Below are 25100 nucleotides of genomic sequence, written 5' to 3'. Positions count from 1 at the left end.
GGTTCCAACTCCCATGAGCAGGGACACCTTTCATGTGTAATGTATTCTTCTGAGATTTTTACTTACGTGTTGAGTTTCATGTCTTTGAAGTGTAATCATAACCAATTTACAGGAAGCTTTTGATAACTGCTGTTAATAATGTGCTAGTACATGTGACATTTAAGAAATTATTTGCTTAATTGATTGTCTTCATGGCTATTAAATTAGCATAGAATAACTTTGTATTTTAAATTCTTCACCTGGTCCACTTCTTTAATGAGAAAAGTTGTTTGTGAAGAAGTAGCATGCAAAGCAAATTAATTATAAACCCTACAAAGTCTGGTATTATACTAAAGTGCAGTACCTAAATTAAGAAGTAAGTTCTCGTCACTCAGGAGTTTATACCATTCTTTGCAGTGTCTTTAAGGAAGGCTAAAGAGGAAGAAACCGTTTAAGAGATCTTTTTCATGCGTAGGAATCTTTCTTTTTTTTTGCCCTGACTGACACAAAGTTGTGAATTCTTTAAAAGTCAACAGTCTTCTGATCTGTAAAAAAGTACTTGTTTAGAAATTCTGCTTCTCAGTCTTTTCTTGAAATTTGGTGGCTTCAAGGAGCCTGCCATCAGCATGTCCATTCTGACTGGAATGGAAGGTAAAATTCAAGTCTCCATTAACTCTCTATAGTTAGTCATGCTTCACACTAAGAAGGACTTCTACAAAAGTGCTGTATAAGGATCTAGAACTGTGGTGCGGACTAAGACGTAACTTAAGTAGTCTCCAGTACTGACCTGTAACCGTTCTACTCTTCACCCTCTTTCCCTACCAATTCAGCCTCTTGAGCTTACTGCTATACCCCTTTACCATGCCCAGCCTTGACATGTGTGCTGGTACTAGCTCACAGTCATGTTCAAGCATTTGCAGATAAGGTTGAGATTTCCAACATGGCAGGAAATGTCTATGTTCTGGATACTGGGGAGAAGAGATACAATTAAAGGAGGAACTTTTTTCACTTAATTGTTCTGAATCCAGGTTGTCGTAAACTAGCAGACAAACTCATTTGCAGAGATGTTTCATAAACAAAGCTTTGTTGTGAGGCATGTGCTCCAGCTATCTTGTCTACAGCAACTGGTGTCCCCAGCACAAACATCCCCCCTCATTCTGCATCTGCACTAACAAAGTTACATGTCTTGATGACAGGCATGTTGTATTTTTGCCATGTTTGAAGTCACAAATACTGTGAAACTGTGTATTGCTGTATGTTACAATTGCAAGAAGAGCAAGATGACAGTTTTTTGACTGTGGGCAGCTGCTGTGTGAAAATCTTCCACCATCGTAATCCACTGTTCCTTTGATAGCTTGGACTAGTTTACTCTGGTGTGACTGTTCAGGCTTATTCTCCCAGCATGTCTTTGTGCTTATCCTAATTCAGCCTTCGACTCCTAATTTACCTCTGTGTTTCTGTTGGGTCTGATTTCCCCACATACACAAGTACAGTTGGGAGTATAGAATTGTGTTCCTGAATTTAAATAAAACCAGCTTGAATTTAAAAGAAACAAACAAACTAAATTACCCCAGATGATAAAGAGCTCACAGAAGAGTGGCTGCAAGCCTGGTGAGACTTAGGCAATTCTCTCATAGCAATTTGGAGGACTTGGCATCAGAGGTGTGGCTTGCAATGAAGTTGCTTACCTGCCTACCAGGGCAGTGATCTAGTGTGTGTCCTGAAATTTCTGCCTAGGCATTCTAACAAGGCAGCCTGAACTGCCAGCTGACCTGGTACTGAGGTTTTGACCTCATGCTTGTTTTACAGGGGAAATTTAGGCAGGCTTGAAAAGCAAAAGTACATTTTCCCAGGCAGCACAGGACTGAGCAAGGAGCTTCTGCTGCTGCTTTGAGGAGAGTTTCAACACCCCCATGTATGTTTTAATATTTCATGAGTGCAAACATCAGCCTTAATGAAATTGTCTCCTGTATTTTTAATAAGACATACTATTTATCTGAAGTCACTCTTGTAATTAAACAATGGCATACATTTTTTGTATTAACAAAAATATAAATATTTACATTGTTTAAACGTGAATTTATGGTGGGATTATATGTGCTTACTTCTAGAAGTAAAACTCTGAAAATGAAATCTAATTTCTAGTCCTTTTACTTACGTACAGTAGTAAGCTTAAGCATACAAGTGAAAGCTTATATAGGGTGTGATCCACATAAGGTGTAGCTTAGGTTTTCAGAATAGCTCAGCAGGCAACTGCCCTATTTCAGCATTATGGTGAAGTGACTAACTTTTCACAATTGTTTCCCATAAGTTTCCTTTAAAAACATCTGATTCTTGTAGAGAAAATCCTACCCTACAGCAGTATTTCAGAAGTAGTGTGTGATTTAATATACTGTATTACAGTGTTTACCCAAAGCAAGAATGTAAGAAGCATATTCTTGCTAACTGGCTGTGAAAAGTGATATTGTTGATATGTAGTTCCCGTTTGAATGCCATAACAGTTAGTTCAGTTAACAGATTCATTCTTATTTACCAGATAAAAAGTCAGTCTTCTACAGAGACTTCTAATTTCTTTCACATATCTAATTAAATGTAGTTGAAGGTTGTACGTAAAACTTTTTTTTTGGAACAAATTCTCAAGAGTGGTAGTATGTGAATAGAAAAAGTGTAATTGCACTATATATCAGCAACAAACTAACAGGAAGCAAAGCCTTAAACCTTAGCAAATACAAAATCTTCAGTGGAATTAACAGGATGTGCCTGTATAGAAATACATACAGATTTTTTTTAAAATTTCTTATATAAAGGCTGTATCCCTTTTTAAGCAAATCATTAGGTATTTATATTTAGCTCTTTCATTCTTTGCTGTTATAATAAGGAAGTGCAAACGTGTTTTGTACATGTTTTAATAAAGCTACTAACACCGAATGTCAGTGTGAACCACAACCTAGAAGGGGTTATGCAGCATGTATTTCTGAGAACCCATTCAGAGGGTTAAATAGCTTTCTGCATGTGCTTGGTGTTACTCTAAGATGAAGTTGATGGATAGTAAACAGTTTGGAGATTTGAACTCCTACTAGTCTCTTAAGTGTTATGAGTTCTTATAGCAGTATACGTATAATCAGCCCTCAGATCCTAGGTTAAACTTGTGGGATAAATTTACAAAATTTGTTCAAATCAACCTCCTGTCTTTGCTACCCTGCTGTTGCAGACTGAAATGACTTGAATTCTTGGATGAAGATGCATTAAAAATAATTGTTTTCAGCTGGATAGCATTTTGAAGACAAAGACTTGAGTTGTAGTATTCATGATGTGAACTTGTAGTGCTTCATAATCATTATGGTTTTGGATTAGTTTTAAGAATTCATTATTTTTTTAAAATCATCTAAGAGATGTTAATAAATTGGAAACTCTGCTATCCCATTATTAGGATACTTTGCTCTTCAAGGAGTTGTGTTCTCAAGACAAACTGGAAAATAATGACCAATTTTCTAGATTTAAACCTTGGGTGCTAAGTAGCCTGTTGTGAGAGAGGTTAAACTAAAATGGTAGCAAATTACCATAATGTAAGTAAAGTTTAAAAAAATAGCGGACAGCAAATTTCCATGTTCTTCTGTTTGCCACAGATTCATCTTACAGATTTCTTGTCTCTATTTACACTTCTTTAACATTTCATGTCTCTGTTTTCACTGTTCATTTTGAAAGATCATTACGTTTTTCTTTTTTTTTAGTAAGTGATGTTGACAGTAGTCATAGAATCATAGAATGGTTAGGCTAGTTCCAAACCCCCTGCCATAGGCAGGGACACCTTCCACTAGGCCAGGTTGCTTCAAAGTCCCATCCAACTTGGCCTTGAACACTGCCATGTGTGGGGCATGAATGATGTAGTGATGAATGATTATCGGTCTGGACTGTTTGCCTGGGGGAGCAAGGATGGTCAAATACTGGAATATTAACTCTGGTATACTAATTGCTGTTCCCTTTTCATTTCACATGTTTCCTGTATGGTCCTATATGGGTCTTAAGATCAGGACCTGTATGTCTCAGGCGCTGCAATTCTGTCTCAACACTGCTAAAATTGTGTTTTCACATATATCCCCAGAGAGTGATAATTGAGTGCACAGATTTTAAGTACACCTAGTATATAAAAACTCAAACCCTATTATTAACCACTTCTTTCTTCTCTAACCCTCCTCCATCCATCCCTCCAGCCCCCCATAAGAAAGGGGTTCTTTCTTGATTTTCGGAGGAGTGGTGCAGATACCCAATTCCTGGGGCTTAAAAGTTGGGAGTTTCTCTGTGTGAACTTACATACTGACATCCTGCTTGTGTCTGTGCTCTTGCACCTATTGGTTCTTGATAGGTAGCATGGAGAACCTATGTTGTGTGCTGGCTCTTGTTAACTTCCTTCTGATACACCTTAATTTCTCTGATTAGCTGTACTGGCTTCCCTTTCCACTTCAGAGCACAAAAAGTCACATGTTCTTTCACCGACATATTGCTCTTCTCCTCCCACATAATTTACTTTTTATAACCATATTATAACCTCTGAGGTATTCTGCAGAATTAATTTCTTATTCATTGTCACATGCTTCAGACAGTTTTTGCTTTGTATTTCTTCTTGCTTTCTAATGGAGATGATTCTGAAGATTATATGATAATACTGCTGAAGTTCATTCAAGACAAGTAATTCTGTCTTTGTTACAAGACCAGCTTTTTCTGATTCCCCCTTACCACCCTTACTTGAATAGGTAGTTTTTGAGGCTTGCAATACTACTTAAATGACAATGCCTTTCATAGATTGTTATAAACTGACTTACAGTTGTGTCCTGCAAAAACGTCAGGAATTTCTATGCACATTCACTGCAGACTTTAAAGGCATTAGTTGTTCCTCTGGTACCATTGTCAAATGTAGAAGCCAACAGGAAGGAAGAAGAGTGTGTACAAGTTAGGGGACTGTAACTGTAAAAGTAGTAATTTTTTTTTTTTAATTGGGATAGTAAAATTTTCAAAAATAACCTGTATATGTGGACAGTGAACTGTTGGTGTTCTTTATATATACAAGGTTATAATTGGGATGGCTGTAGTATTTTTGTGCCAAGTGCTTGAAGAAAGTTTGCTAGAATATGTATGTTAAATTTTGTTAAACAATTCAAGACATCTTTGCTTCTGATAGACATCAGCCTTTTAGAAAGCTAACCTTATGCTGGGCTGCAGCTAAAGGACCGTGACCAACAGGTTGAAGGTCATGCTGCCCTTTTACTCTGCTCTTCTGGTGTCTTCAACATAAGAAGGACACAGAGCTGTTGGCAAATGATAAGGAGGCTGGAGCACCTCCCGTATGAAGACAGGCTGAGAAAGTTGCGGCTGTTCAGCTTGGAGAAGAGAAGGCTTCATGGAGATCTCATAGCAGCCTTCCAGTGTCTGAAGGGGGCCTACAAGGATGCAAAGGACAAGGGGTAGTGGGCTTAAACTTAAACAGAAGAGATTTGTATTAGAATTTAAGAAGAAATTTTTTGCTGTGAGGGTGGTGAGGAACTGACACAGGCTGCCCAAGGAAATGTGGCTGCACCATCCCTGGCAGTGTTCAAGGCCAGGCTGGATGGGGCTTGAGCAACTTGGTCTACTGGAAGGTGTCCCTGCCTGTGGCAGGGAGATTGGAACTGGGTGATCTTAAGGTCCTTTCTAACCCTAAGTGCTTTATGATTAGAGACTTAATGATTAAAGCATTGGAAAATATTTGTGATGTATCTCTTTCTCAGTTTTTCATTGATTACTTTAGTGGGTGTTTTTTCCTCCCCCTTTAGGAGCTGAAGGAGAACCAACAACTTTAGAGGTGTTGGAAAGAGAAAGTGGTAGCTGAACAATGGACCTTTTTTGAAATTTAAGTAAATTTTGGAGATGAGTGGGAATTAATAACTTGAAATATCTGGATATATGTATTAGTTGTGAAAAATGTTAATAATTATTGTAATTTAGTGTTTCTGTGCATTGAAGGTATCCTGAATTAGCAGCTGTGTGCAGAAATCCCAATACTCTAATTTTGTATCCTGGAGCTGAAGCAACCAATTTGGAAGAAATTGTTGTGGTGTCTTCTAGTCCATCTGTTATGATCATCATCGATGGAACATGGAGTCAGGCTAAAGATATATTTTACAAAAATTCTCTCTTCCGGCTTCCCAAGCAGGTGAGTTATAATGTATATAATAAAAATTTTGACTAACAGATGCTTACTTTCTGACAAGTCAGAAGGAAGTGGTTATGTGAGGATGAAAATAATGGAAATCTTTTTTACCTTATCAGCTGTAAGCAGCTGACAAGAAAAACTTGAAGAATTAAACAAAACAACCTATAGGACTGTGAGAAAAATTACTGCAAATATTGGGGGGGAAAGGGGATTCAGTTTGTAATTTAAAATTTGATTTTGTTTCTTTTGAGGTAGTGCATCTAACTTTACAGTGAATCATTGATTTTCAAAATTGAAAACTGCTTTCTGTAGAAAATTTTTGCCTGTTGCCTAAGACATTAGAACATATGTGATCACATAAGCATTTCCCGTTCCCCTCCCCCTCTGTATAAGTATTATGCATTGCAGTAGTAGGAGCACTGAAAGTAGAATTTTGTAACCTCTTATGAAGGTGCCACATTCTTTCCCACATGTTTGGTCTCCACCATACTAAAAACTGACTTTTGGCGAGTGTTCCTTAGAATTTAAGCAAAACAATACTAGCCATGTGTGGGTTGGGGGTTTTGTTGGATTGTTTTTGTTTGTACTCCCTGCCTTATGAATACCAACATCTGAAGTACTTAAGGTATGGCTGTACAATTATTACAGCTATTCTTACTGTAACAAAAATACCCTATATTGTAATAAAATGTTGAAAATATTAGTGGACTTAGGTTCCTGTTGCTGCATTGTCAGTGGTATGACTCTACTTTTCAAGGAATTTTTTAGTGGATAATTGTATGGCTTTGGGTCAGGAGTCTTGAATGTGAGTTTTGATGGTAAAACTTAATCTTCTGTGACTGTTACTGAGCAATTTAAAAAAATTTAATCTTCAGTTGCTGTTACTGAGCAAGATGTAATTAAATCAGACTCACTTATACCTATGTCCTATAAACCCACAAGACAGCATTTTGTTATGTACTGCAATGGTGTGTCTGAGTTAAATGCTCAAATTGCAGGTTTTCTAGGAAAAGCCGTTATTTTGCACAGTGCAGTTTTTGCAGACAATGATGTAGCTGCATTGTGCATCATTCATAACTTCTAAATCCAGAAGCTGTAAAATGTTACTGGTTGGGTTCTTTGAGTCTTTGAAAGGAAACATAACTTTTTGGTTTTGTAGTTTTGTCATATGCTTGTCAGTGGAGCATGGAAAAACTGGTTGAACCATTACATTTTTTTTGTGGCTGAAAATTGTGTGATATGCCATAAGCTTGAATTTGTTTGGAAGTCACATGTTGACTAAATTTTAGTGCTGCCATTGCTTTAGGTTTCCTTTTGTGTTGGTTCTTTCTTGCAATGAAATGCTTGATTTTGTTCCTGAACAGTTCTCTTATGGTCAGACTGGAGGGGAGCTGGGGTGTGGCATAAAACACAGCTCCTGGAGGGGTTAAGGGCCTCTGGGCATTTTGGAAAAAAATATGTGCACCTCTATGACAAATGCAGTGAAAATAGCTCTGGTGTAAGTTTCTGTCTTAACTCCAGTCTTTGTTCTAGTTTATGACTAGTTTGCAGTTCCTCATTTATTGTGCTTTTTAAACTTCTGGGGACTGCAGGCTCTTGTTGTGGATTCACAAATTTGTAAGTGTTCTGGAATATTTGTTTCTATCAGTTAACTTGATTTGACTGTCCAAAATTACAGATGGGAGCAGTTTTGCTACAGATCACAATGGGGCAGAAATTTGATGTGATCACTTCAGTTGCTGTAGATGACGTGATGCCTGTGAGGTATTTCTACCCCAATATCGTTATAATAGTTTGTCTTAGAGGAAAGTTTTCCAAAATGTGCGAAAAATACTGCCCATTGAGTGGTATAAACAAGGATTTAGTTTCTTATTTCTTAAGTATTTCTGTAAGACCAACTGTAGTTTCTTGACAAAGCTACCATTTTCATTAAGGGGAATTACTGAGTCTGTTGTAGAAGATATATTAATATCAACAGTTTTCCTAACAGAAAAAATTCTCTTCATCATTGGATCAACTTTTGGTCAGTGAAAAGATGGCTATAGCTCTTCATCAGGGGAGAAAAGGTGGCAATTTGAAAACGTAAAAACCAAAGCCTTATGACTATGATGTGAGAATAGTTTAAATGGAATACTGTTAGTCAACGTGTTGCTAATTCAGAAAAAGAGCTACTATAAGTCTTATAAGTAGTTTGCTTTAGGGGACACAATCTGCTTTATATCAAATCTGGGAGTTGTTTTTAGGCTTTTACTAGAGTATAGCAATTAGGTTATATTGATGTGAGTGAAACAGAAGAGTAGATTCTGTTTTAGTCAAATTACTTTGGCCTTCAGAGGAAGACAGTGAAACAGATGAAATTTACATCAAGGAATTTATGGGATTCATTTCAATGTATTTCAATTTAACTGCAACTTTATGAATAGATTTCATAGAATTTATTTCACTACAATCTATTTCAAATTCTGCAGAACATTTGTTACATGCTGAGGCACTGACCACATATACACAACTTGCCTTTGTGAGTGAGAAAATGTTTCCATTCATAATTTCTTTAGTGGAACCATATCAAATTTGCCAGCTGAAGTAAAAAACCACAAATTCTGTAAAATGGTTATTCTGAATTGCAATGTTAGAAAAAGCAGAAGAAAACACTTTTTTCTAATTTATCCATTTGGAGGGAAGGGTAGATAAAGAAAACAAATTAGTTAACATTCTTGTCTCTTCCTTTTAAAACTATTTATCTAAATATTCCTGTTCTTTTGCAGCTTCGGGTTTGGTGGTTTTGTTTTGTGTGTGTGTGTATGTGTGTGTTTTCGGTGTTTTTTTCTCCCCCTCCTTGGGAGAAACATATTTATATCTTCAAAGATATGATACAGTGGTTGCCAGCTAAACTCCAGCCCACTATCCACAACAGCCATTTTCAATTAATTTGTACTGTGTTTATAGTTCCTGTCTTGGCAATTAACCTGGGGAGTAGCTTAGGTGTTCTAGATGGCATTTTCCTGTCACTTTCCTTCTCTTGTGTGCTCATTGCCAACAGAACTTCCTCTCAATGTGTTTGTGTAAACTAATCTCTGCAAAACCCATGCACACAGAAGTGTATTGATCATTTTCTAAAAGGGTTTTTTTTTCCCCCCATTTTAAAACTGACTTAAGTTATTTAATTCTATTGTGTCTGATTCAACTTTGTTTGATGTTCATGCTACCTTCCTCTGTAAAGCTGAAACCTGATAATTGTTTTTAGTTGTTTGGGGGTTTTTTGTTTTTGGTTTTTTTTTTTTTTCTGAGGACAGTCTTCAGTGGTGGATTTTGATTTTTGGAAGGTCAATTATTTGAGTATATTCCAGGTGACTAGTGCTTTATGGCATTTAACTACTACCTGTGCCTGCCCACAGTCAATGATTTTGACAGCTCTGATCAGTAGGAGCATCGTGATATGAGAGAGGACTGTGTGTAGATATATAAACCATTTTGTTATCCTTTTCTTCTACTTAGCATCATCTTCAATTTCCGGGCTGTTACTCAGATTACTGTTATTTGCTAGTGCTGTGGTAGGACCTGTTTCTTATCCTGTATTATAAACTGTAAATTTTGATTTTTCTCCCATCAGTTCTAAACATGTAAACTAATATAGATTTTAATGACCAATTGAAATAAAAATAGGTGACCTTGAAAAAAATTAACACTATTTCTTTTCTCTCTCTTTTTAAATGGAGAAACCCTTTACTGTGGTACTGGATTTTTTTCATTGACAAGTAGAAGAATGAAAAGAGAGAGAGTTGATCCAGTTTTGTCCAATAGTTGAGAAAATCTTTCAGGAGAAAACTGCAGTGTTTCAAATAACAAAATGTTACATATTCATATGTAAATTCAGGGACATAAAAAGAATATTTTGCATAGAACTGTTGTAGCCTGTGAAGCATAACACTGAGTAAATAACATGCAGAAAATTAATAATACTTCAGGATAAGTTCCTCTCTTAACCTTCTGTATTACGAATAAATTAATTTGGTCACAGTGATGTAATTAGAACATCACCTGATGTGCTTGTCAGACAAGAAACATATCTATGAAAAAAATATACCCTGATGACCTACTAGTCAGCAAATTCTGCCTCACAGATTTCTGAATGCAGCATCTGAAAGGCAAGAATCTGGTCTATGTGTTATCATTATGAAAGAACTCAATGTTAAAAACAAGTTCCTTGAACTTCTTGTATTTTCAAAATCCAGATGGTTTCAGCGTTTGGGGTTCTTTTGTTTCTTTTCTCTTTTTTCCTTGTCATAGGTATGAAAAGTCATATTAGGCCTTTTGGGTTATGTAAGTGATTTGATCTTATGGCAAGAATCCATGGGTGAAATTTTAGGATTCATAGAAAATAATTCCTCAGAGCAGTGGTCCACAGAGGCTCTGAAATCCTCAGTCTCACCATACATTTTAAAAAATTACTGTGATGCTTTCAGACTTTTCCTTACATTTTATAATTGTTTTCTTTAGTTCTCCATGTGGGACTGCTTCTTCATGCTGTTTTGTTTTTCATTCACATGGGACTTGCTGCAAAAGTCTGCTGAAGCAGAATCATAGAATCATTGAATGGCCCAAATTGGAAGGGACCTCAAAAGATCATCTGGTAAAGTCATTTGTGGGAAAGGAAGCCTAGATGAGATTATCTGTCACTTTGCCCAGTCACATCTTGAAAACCTGAAGTGATGGGGAATCCACCACTTCACTGGGGAAGTTGTTCCAGCAATTGGTTGTCCTCACTGTGAAAAATCTTGTGTTGAGGTGAAACAATTCCCAACACAACTTGTACCTGTTGCTCCTTGTCCTCTCCATAGGATTCCTTGCAAAGAGAGAGCTTTCATCCTCTTTGTAGCTGCACTTTAAGTACTGTAATACTGTGATGAGGTCCCACTGAACATTCTCTTTTCCAGGGAGAAAAGTCATAAAACATTGCAGTGCTGGGTGAAATAATAGTCAAATATTAAAGATGATATTTCACCTTGATATTGCACCCTTCAAGTCTGAAGAGACTCCAGTGTTTAATTCCATTTTCGAGTGTTGACACTTTGAGTCTAAAATTGTATCTGCGTTACACTTGAGAGGGTTGTTTTCCTGATTATGTGTATGTCCTTGAGACAGTTTTGAAGCAATCAGTTTAAAATAGTCTGACTTACGTAAATAACAATAGTAATCTTACCACAGCAGTGTGTGGTTACAGCATGCGCTGTGTAAGTGTAGCTATGATCTGGTAAACAGTGGCATAAGCCAGTGCTGTTAAGTACTAACTGAATTGAACCTAGCTATATAAATTCTCCATATGAGCATTCAGGTCTGATCATTTACTGAAATTTAAAGGGATGTGGACTAACTACCTCTGAATTTTGACATTTTTACCTGCCTAAATTTTCTTGGGCCTTGTAGTGGAGTGTAGAATGCAATTAGTATCCCTGAGGCAGTTATAAAGTTTGCTGTATTAAAATAATGGGCAGAAAAAAATGAGGATAATTTAATATACAAATGATTCTTTTAACATTCAGAAATCCTGCCTAATGCAAAATAGAACTGGAAAAGACTTTGAAGTGGTAGAATGAGTAAAAATAATGTAGTGAAAGTAAAGTAAGATAATATGCCAAGAAACTCTTGGAAAGGAGAGCAGTAGTAGTGACAATGCTGCACAAAACATTCTTTGCTTTTTGAGATAGTACCACTAAATGGTGATAGAAATAAGCTTCAGTATGCAAAACTGAAATATTAAACATGTGCTGGATATTCTCATCATTCCCACTGTGCTTAATAGTATACTTGTCCGTACACATCGGTCTGTTTTTCTTAAACAATGATAGAGCATAATAGAATTTCTTCATTAAAAGACTAGGGGTTGCTTTTTAAGGGTGGGATGACACTAATGAGAAAATGGTAGGCAGAGGGAATGTTGAGTTTTACATGCTTATAATTGGTATTCTGAAAAAGTTTTGTTAGAATTAATGTTCTTAAGATTTCTTCTTTCATTTTTGATTTTGTGTGAAATGTTTTTTCCAAAGCATTTGTATTTTTGTAAGAAATATAGATATTTAATAAGTATTAAAAAAAAATCCAGTAAACCCCAGTTGATTACATTTACTTTGCTATTATTTTAGATTTCACTAGGATATTAAAATGTATTTGTGCACTACCGGAAATGGAAAAACATTTGCTCTTTACAAACAAATCTACTTTTACTGTAGGTGGTTATTAGAATCATAGAATCATAGAATGGTTTGGGTTGGATTACACCAGAAAGACTAGGCATAAATCACATAAACATGTGATTTTTGTAGAAGCTTAACAGTTTTTTTTTATTTTTAAGTGTTTTGTTTTGTACAAACTTTTATAGATGTAGGAGCAAAGGTAAGTATGGCGGTGTTAATCTGGAGCCCTCTGTACATGAACATGGATAAAAACATGTGGTTTGTCACTGAAGTGTTTCACAGACTTTCTTTCTGAGAAACTTACGAGACACTGATTTATGAGGCAGTAATGCAAAGCATTATACCCTATGCTCATGGGGAAAAAATATGAGCAAACAGCAGGAATATCTAAAACATTTCAAACTTTCTTCGTGCATACTTCAATTCTGTATTGCATGGATCACAGCCTTTAACAGCTGCAGCTACAGCCTGTCTGAATTAACATTCTGTGCTTTGTATATGATCCTTCTTTTAAAAAAGGAAAAGAATATTCTGCAGTCCTACCCTTCTTTTTATTGGAATTGCATTGCAACTCTTGTTTGGAAGGGTTTAAATTCTTAGTAAAAATGAAAAATACAGCAGTTCCTGAAATATTATTTTGGTGTGTTAGAATACTTTTAAAAAATATGATGCATAGTTGGTTCTTACTAAATATACCAGACCTAAAATTAATATTTGATTTGATTTTCATTTTATATGCTGGTGGTACTTGCTGTAATTCAGATCACATGTAGCTGTTTTAATTACATTGTTGGAGTTCTCCAGTGCAGAAATAGCTTCCTGCAGGACAAAAGAAAGTTTTCCCATGTTGCAGTGGGACATTCTGGCTTTAGTCTCTTAGATTAAGCCCAAAGGTTATGTTTAGTGAGTTGAGTGTTGTTTAAGCTTTGCTTGTGCTGTACTGTTGGTCCAGTGATACAACAGAATTTGTGATGTCACTACAGGCAGTCATCTACAAGATGGGTAGCGCTCAGTGAAGACAGCAGTTAAACATGGAGCAGTGAAAACATTGTGCTAAAGCACTGTGTACACAGCTGTGTATTAAACTAAGTTTGGTCATTTTGTGCTGAAATGAATTAGATACTTGTGCAGTCTACTGTAACTTCCAAACAGTTAAAATTAGCAGTCAGGTGGTAAAAGAGTATAATAAAATTTCATGTAAACAAACACCAGTACTCTTACAAATTGAATTTTGTTTACCCTTGTGACTGTATTCTGTTCCATCTTTCTCCCTGAGTTAGACACAAGGGCCAACACTGTAGAGTTTTCTGGCTTTTTCCTGTTGCTATATTATTTCCTATTTTCCTACATTACACTGCATATTTAAATACTCTGTCAGTGTTTTTTTACCTGAATAGAGTTTTTGTTTGACGTTTTGAAACTTCAGGTTGATAATTCAATTTTGCAAGATTAAAATGAGAAGAATGCATTATATTTGAAATTTAAGAAGGCAGATTTTTTGTCGCAGAAAGAGAATGAGGTAGGTATGACAATATCTGAAGAAAGGGGATATCAAAGGAAAGAGGATATGATTGCTGCAGGCAGTATCTCTAAATGAAAAATGAATTATTACAACTAAAATTCTTCCACAAATGGCAGTTGGAGCTTTTAATCTGTGCTCTGATGTCAGAAAAGAGCTATTTTCATAATTAAGAGATTAGCAATTCTTAATTGCAAGGTAGACTACAAAGACACTATAGATTGGAGGCAGTAGAAGATCACATTTAATTGTGTTGCTTCACAGCTTCACTGATTTTGGGTATTACAAATTGCTATATTGAATGATTTTAAAGATACTGTAGGATATTTTTAATAAACTTTGTTGTTTAAAATTAGTATTAAAATCTAAAGATCTTCAATCAAAAGTTCTTTTCATCAACAGTTCAGATAGCAGAGCTTTTTTCTTTGAAAAGAATCTTTGAAGAAATTTCAGTTGAGCTCTTCCAGAAAGTCCCAGACTAAATATATTTATGAATCTAACATATTTAACTTAATCAGAAAGATTTAAATTTATGTCTTGATCAAGAATCATTGTCTGGAATTTTTACAAAGCATGAGCTTTGGCAAACTTTATAGCATAAACATATGAGATGCGTGGCTTAAGGTGACTTTTATAGTTTTTAATACGATTACATTGATTATGTCTTGTACTCCATGAGCTGGCACCCTCATGTTGTGGTTTGCAAAGGTGATACAGAAAAATATTCTGTTAACTTGGAGAAGTGGATGCAATTAGTTCAGAGGGAAGAATGAGCTGGTTTACACAGCAGGCATGCTTGGCACAGTTAGGCTGGCGGTGTATTGCATGAAGCAATCCCACATCACTGTGGGTGAAGCTGCTTCTGTTTATGTGAAGATAAGTGTAGCACAGTGGGAACAGATGGCTAAAAAAAAAATTTGACCACCTACTTCAACACCAGAAAAAGGCTGAAAAAATATTAACCTAGTGACAAACATACACAATCCCAGGTACTTACTGTCTTACTGGAAGTAGGTAATACAGGAGTACGTTTTATTTATGTATAAGTGTTTCTGGGCTACTGTTGTAAATCCAAGCATCTGCTATTTAAATCCTGAATAGGTACTTCTTTCACCAGACCTTGTTTTCATTTTTGAATCAGCCAATGAAAATCTCCTTGGAGACATTAAGCTGTATAGTTGTAGAAAAAAAAATGAATTACCCATCTCCTAAAAGTGTTGAAAAGTGCTACCCACTGTATTTGGAGAATTGGGATGGGAGAGGAATTTATGTATTGATATTTACATATCAAAAATAATTTGATCTGAATATACAATGATATTTTTGGTATATATCTGTAAAAACTGTATTTCTCTGTGATTTTAAGCCAACATCAATCTAGCTAACAGTGAAGAGAAATAATTTCAGACAGGAAAGAGGTGTAAAGTGTAGTTCACTTTTAAGTACTTTACTTTTTCTTCCTGTGTTATGTGTAACATTTATACCCAATAATATATAAATCCTTGATAGTTTGTAGTCACAGAGTAAATGTCTCAGAAAAGCACAGTAAGTTTTTATAGAGTATTTCCGTTGTAATGTTACTGTTTACACAGTATATATAACCTTTTGCTTCTGGCTTAATTCACTGCAAGTATGAATGCTGTGCCTGCTTGTGCATGAGTGGGCATGGGGTGAGGCTGCGGCAGCTTCATATTCACTTTGACTCTGTAATTCTTTGTTGATACACTCCTCTGCTACTTAATGAGCATAACAATGTCAGTAGCATAATGCCAACAAATCATCTCATCTATTTATACATTAATCACAGCACTGCTGTTATTAAAATATTCAACTCAATTTCCTTTCTCATCATGCCTTCACAATTTCTGACAAAAATTTGTTTTCTTTATACTTCCCTTGTTATATGAAAATTGGTATAATCATATATAATCTGGTTTCTTACAGAAATTTTTTAAGCCTTAAGGTTTACCATTCAATTCAACTTGCACTGTATTCTTAAATCTGCTTGACTAGTGTGAGCATTTGCTTATTGTTTTAACAGTTAAAAATTATTTGTGTATTTCTTTGCCTGCAAGAGAAGTGAGAGGACCAAATGCTGACTTGAGAATATATGGCACCCAGAAATGACAAGCATGTATGTGTACAGACTTTGATTGTTATTCAGATGTTTTAGCAAGTGCTGGTCACAATATTTTTAGTGAATATTTAGAGATTTTGAAGGCTAGTGTTTTTGTGCAGTATTGAGAGCATCTGTTTGCAGTAACCCTAGGGGAAGAGCAACCTTTAATAGTTAGAAGTTATTTCAGCTGATGCAAAGCAGGTTCTCTCTATAAACATTTGTAATGAGTGCCATGTAATTTTAAATCATACTTACTATTTTGTTGATCTATGCAGACAAATAAAATATCCATGTCAGAAAAGGTGCTAATGTTGTATGTACTCAACCATGACGTGTATATAAGGATATGCAGCCCCTTCTAAGGAAGCAACCTATGCTTTAAACTTTCAGGACACTTGATGCAAAGGAATTTCTTGAAAGAAGCCCACAGAATTTATGTTCAGCTCTAGGATCATCCATTTTCTGAGCACAATCATGTCTCATTGCTGTCTCACCCAGTCAACAGCAAAGACGTGGAGAGTGTGGGCATGAGGAAGTCTGAACATCTCCACAGGCTAAGGTTATCATAGTCCCAACATGTTATTGTGCCATCCCTCCCCCAGAATAGAAAATAGAATAAAAGATGAAATTATGTGGACACTGATGAGATTGACACTGAGGCCCTGAAACTTGCTGGACCCTTAAATGGATGGTGTTAGTGTAAATGAGAAATAGCAACTGGTGGTGAGAACAATACACCTTTCAAGAGAGAGGATAAGAAGTAATTTTTCCAAGAGCCTCCAACTGCATCATTTTGCTATGCTAATACAACTACTGTCGGCTCCTTCAGTACTAAAACTTGTTAAAACTGACACTCTATTGTCTCTTTTTGTTTGTTTGTTTGTTTTCTAGAGTTATTTTCTGCACAGTAGGGCTGACCTCTCCTCTGCAAATTTGCTACCTACAACTTTCTGTCTTCCTTCTGTTTTGTCATTGTCTTTATGTGTGTTTCGTATAAACTAGTTTTAAGAAGACAGAAAACAGACAGTGTTTTGCTCTTTTTTGTTTCCTTTCTGTACACCTACTGCTGACTTAACCAGGCTTTCTTTTTGTTTAAATTTCTGAATGATCTTTTGTGTCACTTGGTCTCATGTCTTTTTTTTTTTTTTTTTTTTTTTAATTCTGACTACTGGGCTATTTGACTTAGAAAGTCACTTCTGTAATTTCACAGATTCTGTACTCAATCACACTCCTCATTTTACTTTAGATTTCCACCCCAGTGCAAACTATGCTTCTCAAGCTGTCCCTATATCTCTCTATATTTGGAATAACTGTTTCTTTTATTAAGGTCTTTTGTCTTCGTCTTACGAGAAAGCTGGAACAAACTTTTTTACCTCACCACCTGAAAATTAATTTTATAGAAAGAATTTTGTTGCAGATACTTTCATGAAAGTTCTGCTATTGATAAAGGCACTTTGCAGCCACTTTCTGGTGGAGTGGTGGTTCTGCGGGGTTCATTACAAAAAAGGGGATAACTATGTATGCTTTACTTTTAGAAGCAGCATTTTAAAGTTAACTCTCAGAATTTAAGAAGAAAAATTAGGACCAGAGTTTGCTTCTCTTACTCAAATGACAAATCAGTTGCATTTATTGAAAAGTTGAGTTTACTTAGTATTTTACTGTGCAGATAAAGGATGGCAGAACTGGTCCTTAGTTTAAAAATTTCATTCCATTGTTTTTCTCATATCACTAAGCAGATACTAAATATTCATGTAAGAAACTGCTCAATATGTAGGTAGTGGCTTTCTTGCAGTCCTTAAGCCTGTGAACTTGGATGTTTGATAGCAATTTTTCCATTTACTTAAAAAGATATTCTCAGTTAAGGGTAGAACCCAAGTATCTAACTAGATTATCTCTGTACCGTTTGGAATTTATGTACACACAAGACAGTATTTCAGATTCAAGAACAGATCTGAAAATGTTAAACTGGCATGTCCCTGACCACTATCATTGTGGATCACATACTGTCTGCTTTAAAATTGCTTCAACAATGACACGAGGAATTCTTCTTTACTACAAATAAAAAAATAAATTAAAAAAATACATATTTGGAGGTCCACTGCAGAAATCCTAATTTTTTACCCCTTTCGAAGTTAATTAGAAGTGGGATTTAAATTAGTTGACATTCTATTAGTAATAATGATCAAATGATGAACTTCATACAAGACTCTCAACATGCAGCCTTTGTAGACTTACTTCCATGACATGAAATATAACACCCTGTCCAGCATTTATTTGGATGTGAGTCCATTCCTGCTCAGCAGTAAATCCCACCTGTTTGTATTTTACTGCCTTGGCAACTAGTTTGAAGTCTTCTTCAGATGTGATTAACTCCTGAATCCCAAGACAAAATTCTTGTTATCTAAAACCAGGGGATCATAGAATCAAAGAATAGTTAGGATTGGAAAGGACCTCAAAATCATCTAGTTCCAACCCCCACTGCCATGGCCAGGGACACCTCACACTAAACCATATCACCCAAGGCTTCATCCAACCTGGTCTTGAACACTGCCAGGGATGGAGCATTCACTACCTCCCTGGGCAACCCATTCCAGTACCTAACCACCCTAACAGTAAAGAATTTCTTCCTTATATACAATCTGAACCTCTGCTGTTTAAGTTTCAACCCATTACCCCTTGTCCTTTCACTACAGTCCCTAATGAATAGTCCCTCCCCAGCATCCCTGTAGGCCCCCTTCAGATACTGGAAGGCTGTTAAGAAGTCTCCACGCAGCCTTCTCTTCTCCAGTCTGAACAGCCCCAACTTTCTCAGCCTGTCTTCATATGTTACGTGCTCCAGCCCCCTGATCATCTTCGTGGCCCTCCTCTGGACTTGTTCTAACAGCACCATGTCCTTTTTATGTTGAGGACACCAGAACTGCACACAATACTCCAAGTGAGGTCTCATGAGAGCAGAGTAGAGGGGCAGGATCACCTCCTTTGACCTGCTGGTCACGCTCCTCTTGATGCAGCCCAGGACACGGTTGGCTTTCTGGGCTGTGAGTGCACACTGCTGGCTCATGTTCATTTTCTCATTGACTAACACCCCCAAGTCCTTCTCTGCAGGACTACCATGAATTTCCTTTTTGCCCAACCTGTAGCTGTGCCTGGGATTGCTCCCACCCAGGTGTAGGACCTTGCACTTGTCATGGTTAAACTTCATGAGGTTGGCATCAGCCCACCTCACAAGTGTGTCAAGGTCCCTCTGGATGGCATTCCTTCCCTCTAGCGTATCAACAGAACCACACAGCTTGGTGTCATCGGCAAACTTGCTGAGGGCACACTCAATCCTATTGTCCATGTCAGCAACAAAAATATTAAGACTGGTCGCAACACCAATCCCTGAGGGACACCACTCGTTACTGATCTCCAGCTGGACATTGAACCATTGACCACAACTCTTTGCATGCGACCATCCAGCCAGTTCTTTATCCACCGAGTGGTCCACCTATCAAATTGATGACACTCCAATTTAGAGACAAGGATGTCATGTGGGACAGTGTCGAACACTTTGCACAAGTCCAGGTAGATGACGTCAACTGCTCCACCCCTGTCCATCACTTTTGTAGCCCCGTCGTAGAAGGCCACCAAATTGATCAGGCAGGATACCCCCTAGTGAAGCCATGCTGGCTGTCACCAAGCACCTTGTTGTTTTTCATGTGCCCTAGCATGCCTTCCAAGAGAATCTGCTCCCAGATTTTGCCAGGCACAGAGGTGAGACTGACTGGTCTGTAATTCCCTGGGTCATCCATTTTCCCCTTCTTGAAAATGGGCGTTATATTTCCCTTTTTCCAGTCATCAGGAACTTCACCTGTCTGCCATGATTTTTCAAATATGATGGCCAGTGGCTTTGCAACTTCATTTGCCAGCTCCTTCAGGACCCGTGGATGGATTTCATCAGGTCCCATGGACTTGTGTACATTCAGGTTCTTAAGATGGTCTCGAACCAGATCCTCTCGTACAGTGGGCCCAAGGTCTAGGTTTTCACAGTCCCTGTGTCCGCCTTCCAAGACTCAGTTCTTACTCTGCCTGTGAACTTCCAGAGATTGCTTTCTGTCCAAAGAGAGACAGTGTCACTTCATAGACCGGGAAAAAGAATTATGCAGAATGTAAAAAGCAAGGTGAGAAGTATCAGGGGAGTTGATAAAATGAGTTCAAGAACTTTGTAAATCTTACACTTAATCTGTCTGACAGTTCTTACATGTGTCAGTTTAGTTGTTTGCAATTAGTTAAGCATTTGTATTTTTATAGTAGCAATTATAATTAAATATAGACATAACTGTGCATGAAACAGCTAAATTTGGAGTTGAAATGCTGAAGTCTCTTGGACAAGAAGTGCTTATAGCTCTGAAAAAAGGAGTAGTATCTTCTTTCTTTAGTTAATATTGGGATGTTTGAGGAATTTTATTTTTATTGCAGCACATTTTTGTAAGTCCTGTTAGGTGCATATGGGAGCAAAAGCAAAACACTTATTCAATAGCTTGTGGTTGTCTAGAAGGTATTGTTGTCTTGGAAAAGTAATTTCAACTTTTCTTAATACAGACTTATTCATTAGAATGCAGAACCATCCTAATAAAAGGAATTTTTGATAACGTAATCTCAGGAAAATAAAATGGATTTTAAAAATTGTTTCACTGACCCTGATATGAACTGCAGGTGAATTGCTGTGGATTTATTTTTAGGTAACTGTTCTACATATACATGAAAGTTTTATTTTATTTTGTTTTTAATTATGCCACCTAAATAACTAACATAAGGCTGAAGAGGAATAAAATCTTCCCCATTGTAGATTCTAGTAAAACAGAGCCATGTGTGCTTTTGCAAAATTGTTAAGCTGAGAATTAGTTAGGAGACAGTGGTTCTTACAAGTATTGTGGGGAATACCGTGTAGTCATATTTTCTAATACAAAGCTGGACCTTCTGTGCCGTGCTTGACGGTCTACAGATGGCAGAATTGCTGTCATTCTTTTGGTGCTGTGTTCTTTGGCTAACTTAAGGAAAGTTAAGACAAATTTCCTTTAAAATAGCCATTAAGAGTGAGCTGGAGCCACACTGTTAGCTAATGCCATTAAACAAGTTTTGAGAAAACAGTTGCAAGAAGCTGAAGCCTGCTGTGTTGTTTCATTACTGCTGGGAATATATGGGCAGGCTTCTCTTATTTGTAGCATTATTTATTAGCTTTTCAGGTTTAAATACTATCCTGCTACACCAGAGGTATTCCTCTTTTACACATGTCTGAATTTCTTCTTCCTCTGTAGTTACAGAACCACAGACTGGTTTGGGTTGGAAGGGACCTTAAAGCTCATCTAGTTCCAGCCACGTGCCACAGGCAGGGACACCTTCCACTAGACCAGGTTGCTCAAAGCCCTGCCCAACCTGGCCTTGAATACTGTCAGGAATGAGGCATTCACAGCTTTTCTGGGCAGCCTTTTCTAGTGCCTCGCTGCCCTCATAGTGAAGGATAGATAACTTCTCTTTTCTGAGGGAAGTACTGTAAATGGAGTGGTTTGATCTGTTTCTGTTGTTTACTCAGCATCAGGGTCCTCTGTTTTCCTGTTCCAGTTATTGGGTGCCCATTTATGACAGTAGCTTTCCAGCTCTCTGGCAGTGTCCTCCCTTCCTCTGCAGCCTGAGCAGCAGCTTCAGACATGGGCAGCTTGGAACTGCTGGCTGCTGGTTCTCTTAGAGCTGAGCACTTGCTAGTACCCTCCTATTCCAACACAGTACTAGTTGGGCTCCCCAGCTCTGCTAAGTGGTCCTGGTCTTCCTGTAGTGATGGTCCAGGATGCAGACCTACCACGGCATGCCCTTGAAGCAGATCTATTGTATAGCTGTCTGAAATTGTGTGTGACAGGGCCGGGGCAGCACGGCATGTCCTCCCATCAGGATCTGCCCTGCTGCCGCCTGCTACCAAAACACTGGCAATTAAGGCTAAATGCACAAGTTCTAGGTCTTCATCTCTGTGCTGAGACCTCACCTTGTGAAGATTCCGAAACAAGCTCAGAAAGGCTCAGGGAGCAGCACAGTGGTGTCCCTCTGTCCAGTGGGTGAAGTGGGAAGGTGCTCCAGGCCACCGGCGTAGGAATGACTGAGGAGACATGTAATAAGTGGTGAGCTGTGGGGAATAAGGTTTTCCCTTTCAGACAGATTGTTCCAAATGGCTGGGCCTGACTACATGGAATAGTCTGCAGGGTGCTCTCAAATTATACCAGGTTTTTAGGCCCATGCACATTTTCTCTTCTCTGTACCAAGCAAGATAAGTTTAGGGACCCTCTGTTGCTGGGTGCTTTCAACTCATTTAAACAAAACAAAAAGCAAAACCCTGAAGTTTTTATGATGTCTTCCCATGAGCTGTTAGCTCAGGCATCCTAACCAGATTCTTCCAGGAGTAATTGCTATGTACTCTTAAATTAAATTTCCCCCACTTTTCCAATTGAATTAAGTGTTCTTTGTTACACGGGTTTATGGGCTTGAAATGAACTGTTAAATGAACTAGAAAAAAGTGTGAACTACTAGTAGGTGAGGTAAATGCTACCTATGCTTTTTTAAAAATAATTTTTTTACAGCAAGTTGCCCTTATTTACATAAGATCTTAGGAATTCTGCTGTAAAATGCACCATTAAAATAGGTTGTACTTTTTGAGGTAAACGTAATGGGTTTGAACCAAGACCTATTTGCTTATGAATTAATTTGTGACAGTAAGCTTCAGAGTTTCAAGGTACCACACAATTATTCAGCACTGTATTTATAATAAGCTCCTTTCTGCTAAGTGTATTTAGTCCTTTCTGACTGACCCTTGTGTAACATTCTCACTTCATGCATAAAATGAGCACGACTAAACATTCTCCAATTAGCAGACAATATACCAGGCTGTTAAGAACACTTATCAGTAATTTGTAATACCATAGTACTCAAAAATACTTTATTGTCTTCACTGGAAATGGAAGGTTTACAAAAGGTGTTGCCAATGTCAGGAAGCTATGGTCTTTGACCTCATGAACTGGTTAATTAAAAGTGCCCCTACCAGTTTATAGTTAATATGCTGTCTGGTAAAAAGGCTCTAGAAATCTGCAATGTCAAGGTTATATGCTTTCTTGAACTCCAATCAATGAAAGAGAATTTTACCAATGTCAGGGGCAACATTTTCTTACTCTTAGCTTTCAGCAGTTCAGCTTGCAGCAGTGCCAGGATTATTGATACAAGATTGTCAGCATGCATAGTTGAGCAGATGCTGAAATTAATTCTGTTACTTTTCCAGTTGATACACAAACTGTAATGGGTACAGATGTGTGAAAAGTTACATTGATGTGCTTTTTAACTAAAGTGGTTTTTGTTGTCTAGTCCTCTGGTATGTTTAGATAATAAAACTTTATCTGGAGATTTGCTGTTTTCAAGCCTAGAGGATTGAAGGTGTAGTAGTCTGTTTCTGAAAACATGTCCAAAAATTAGAAGATTTTTTTTTTTTTTGCTGGGGCAGACAGCTATTCTAAAATGCAATCTGCCATTTAGTTAAATGCCTTCTATATGAAGTAAAAAACTTTTTCTAGTATCGTTTGTTCTCACATACATGAGTGCAATACACACATATAATGCAACTGTCTAAACAACTTGGGGCAGGGTTACATTTAGTGTAAAAACATAAATAGAAAAACATCTGCATGCAGGAAACACCCAGAATAAAAGAACAAGCAAACTATCAAGAGTCACTGTTGTCATCTGGCTGTATCTTAGTTTATTCCTTTTCTGATGTTTACTCTGAAATATTTTTATAAAATCTCCTATTCAGTGAGCTGAGAAGGTTCAGAGAAAAATTATGTTCTTTCCTCCTCCACAGTTATGGGACTTAGGCAAATGAATATATGAGGATCAAATAATAAGTAGTGCCAGGTAGTAAAAACATTTTATTACAGTTTGAATTATACTCCCATTTGACTTTCTGTTTTCCTATGTGTGTTTTCATTTGTCACAATTCCAGTTTTCAGGAGCACAAGAGAACCTAAGTAAATGGACAATGTCCAGTTTAATTCTGCAAAGGAAAGAGGGAATGTGGTGTATAAAGGGTGCAGGGTAGGCAGGAGGCAAATCAGAACCCAGGGTGACAAATGCCAGCCATCAGAAATTGCAGTGAGGAAAGCTGTAGTCACTTAGGTCTTAGGAAGTGGTATGCGTTCAACCATGCGTTATACTAATGGAATTAAAAATACCTTTCTTTCACTGACTTGTTCTATAAATGATTTTTATCTGTATATGTGTGACAGTGGTGATTTTACTAATAATGCCACAGGAGAGCCTGGTTACCTGTAGGCTGTAGAAGTCTTGTTTGTGAGTTATGTTGGTGTTTTGAAATTGTGTAATTTTTGATATAGTAAGACAAGTTCATTAAGTAAGTAGTTCATATCTTCTGCTGTATGATGATCTGGCAGATAAAGATACTCATAAAAATCCATTAAATATGCTGAAATGTTTCATGTGTTCATGTTTTAGCTGCTGTCTTATGATAACTAAAACATTAAGAACAAAATAATATTATGAACCCTGAAAACCAAATTTTTTTAATGCTAGGACTGGTAGAAATCGCTGTTTGAGAAGACTGAGATCAGAGGGAGAAAACTGGGAATTACTTTGGGTCAAGACCGTGCATAGTTGAGATATGATGCTGAGCAATCAATAGGAGTCTTTCCTTCTGACATTTACATTAATTTGAATGACATTGGTCTGCTTTGACATTTTTCTGGCTATAAGTATGTATTTATTACTTCTCAATACAGTGACATTTTCATTGTGACTGAAAGGTCTCAGATAATTTGCCAGATGTCTGAAGTGTATGCACTTTTCACTTTTAGGTGGAAACTTTGCTTTTAAGTTATTTCTTTGCCATTTATTTCATAATTATTGTCAAACTCTTTGCCAAATCTCTGAATATCCTGCTGCTAGAACTATTAAGGAGCAATTGGCACAAAGGTTTTGTATCATTGTATCCATGCTGAAGTACTCATGGGATATGAACACTTTGTAAAAAGGCAACTAGATATATCTTTTGCTTTGATTGACCTTGCTTTAAAATAG

General features: G+C 37.1%; 1 protein-coding gene across 2 annotated transcripts in view; it reads left to right on the top strand.

Annotated features, from left to right (window-relative positions):
* The window catches only part of DTWD2 (DTW domain containing 2), a 92168-nt gene that overhangs the window by 49156 nt on the left and 17912 nt on the right, over nt 1–25100 (top strand). For both annotated transcript variants that reach the window (XM_031043597.2, XM_031043596.2), the window contains exon 4: nt 5977–6166. In XM_031043597.2, coding sequence (XP_030899457.1) covers nt 5977–6166 — 190 coding nt within the window. The remainder of the gene's footprint in view (nt 1–5976; nt 6167–25100) is intronic.

Source organism: Melopsittacus undulatus, chromosome Z (genome assembly GCF_012275295.1).
Source record: "Melopsittacus undulatus isolate bMelUnd1 chromosome Z, bMelUnd1.mat.Z, whole genome shotgun sequence".
In the NCBI taxonomy this organism is placed as follows: domain Eukaryota; kingdom Metazoa; phylum Chordata; class Aves; order Psittaciformes; family Psittaculidae; genus Melopsittacus; species Melopsittacus undulatus.
Note: the sequence above shows the minus strand (reverse complement) of the source record. Positions and strands in the feature narration are given on the sequence as shown.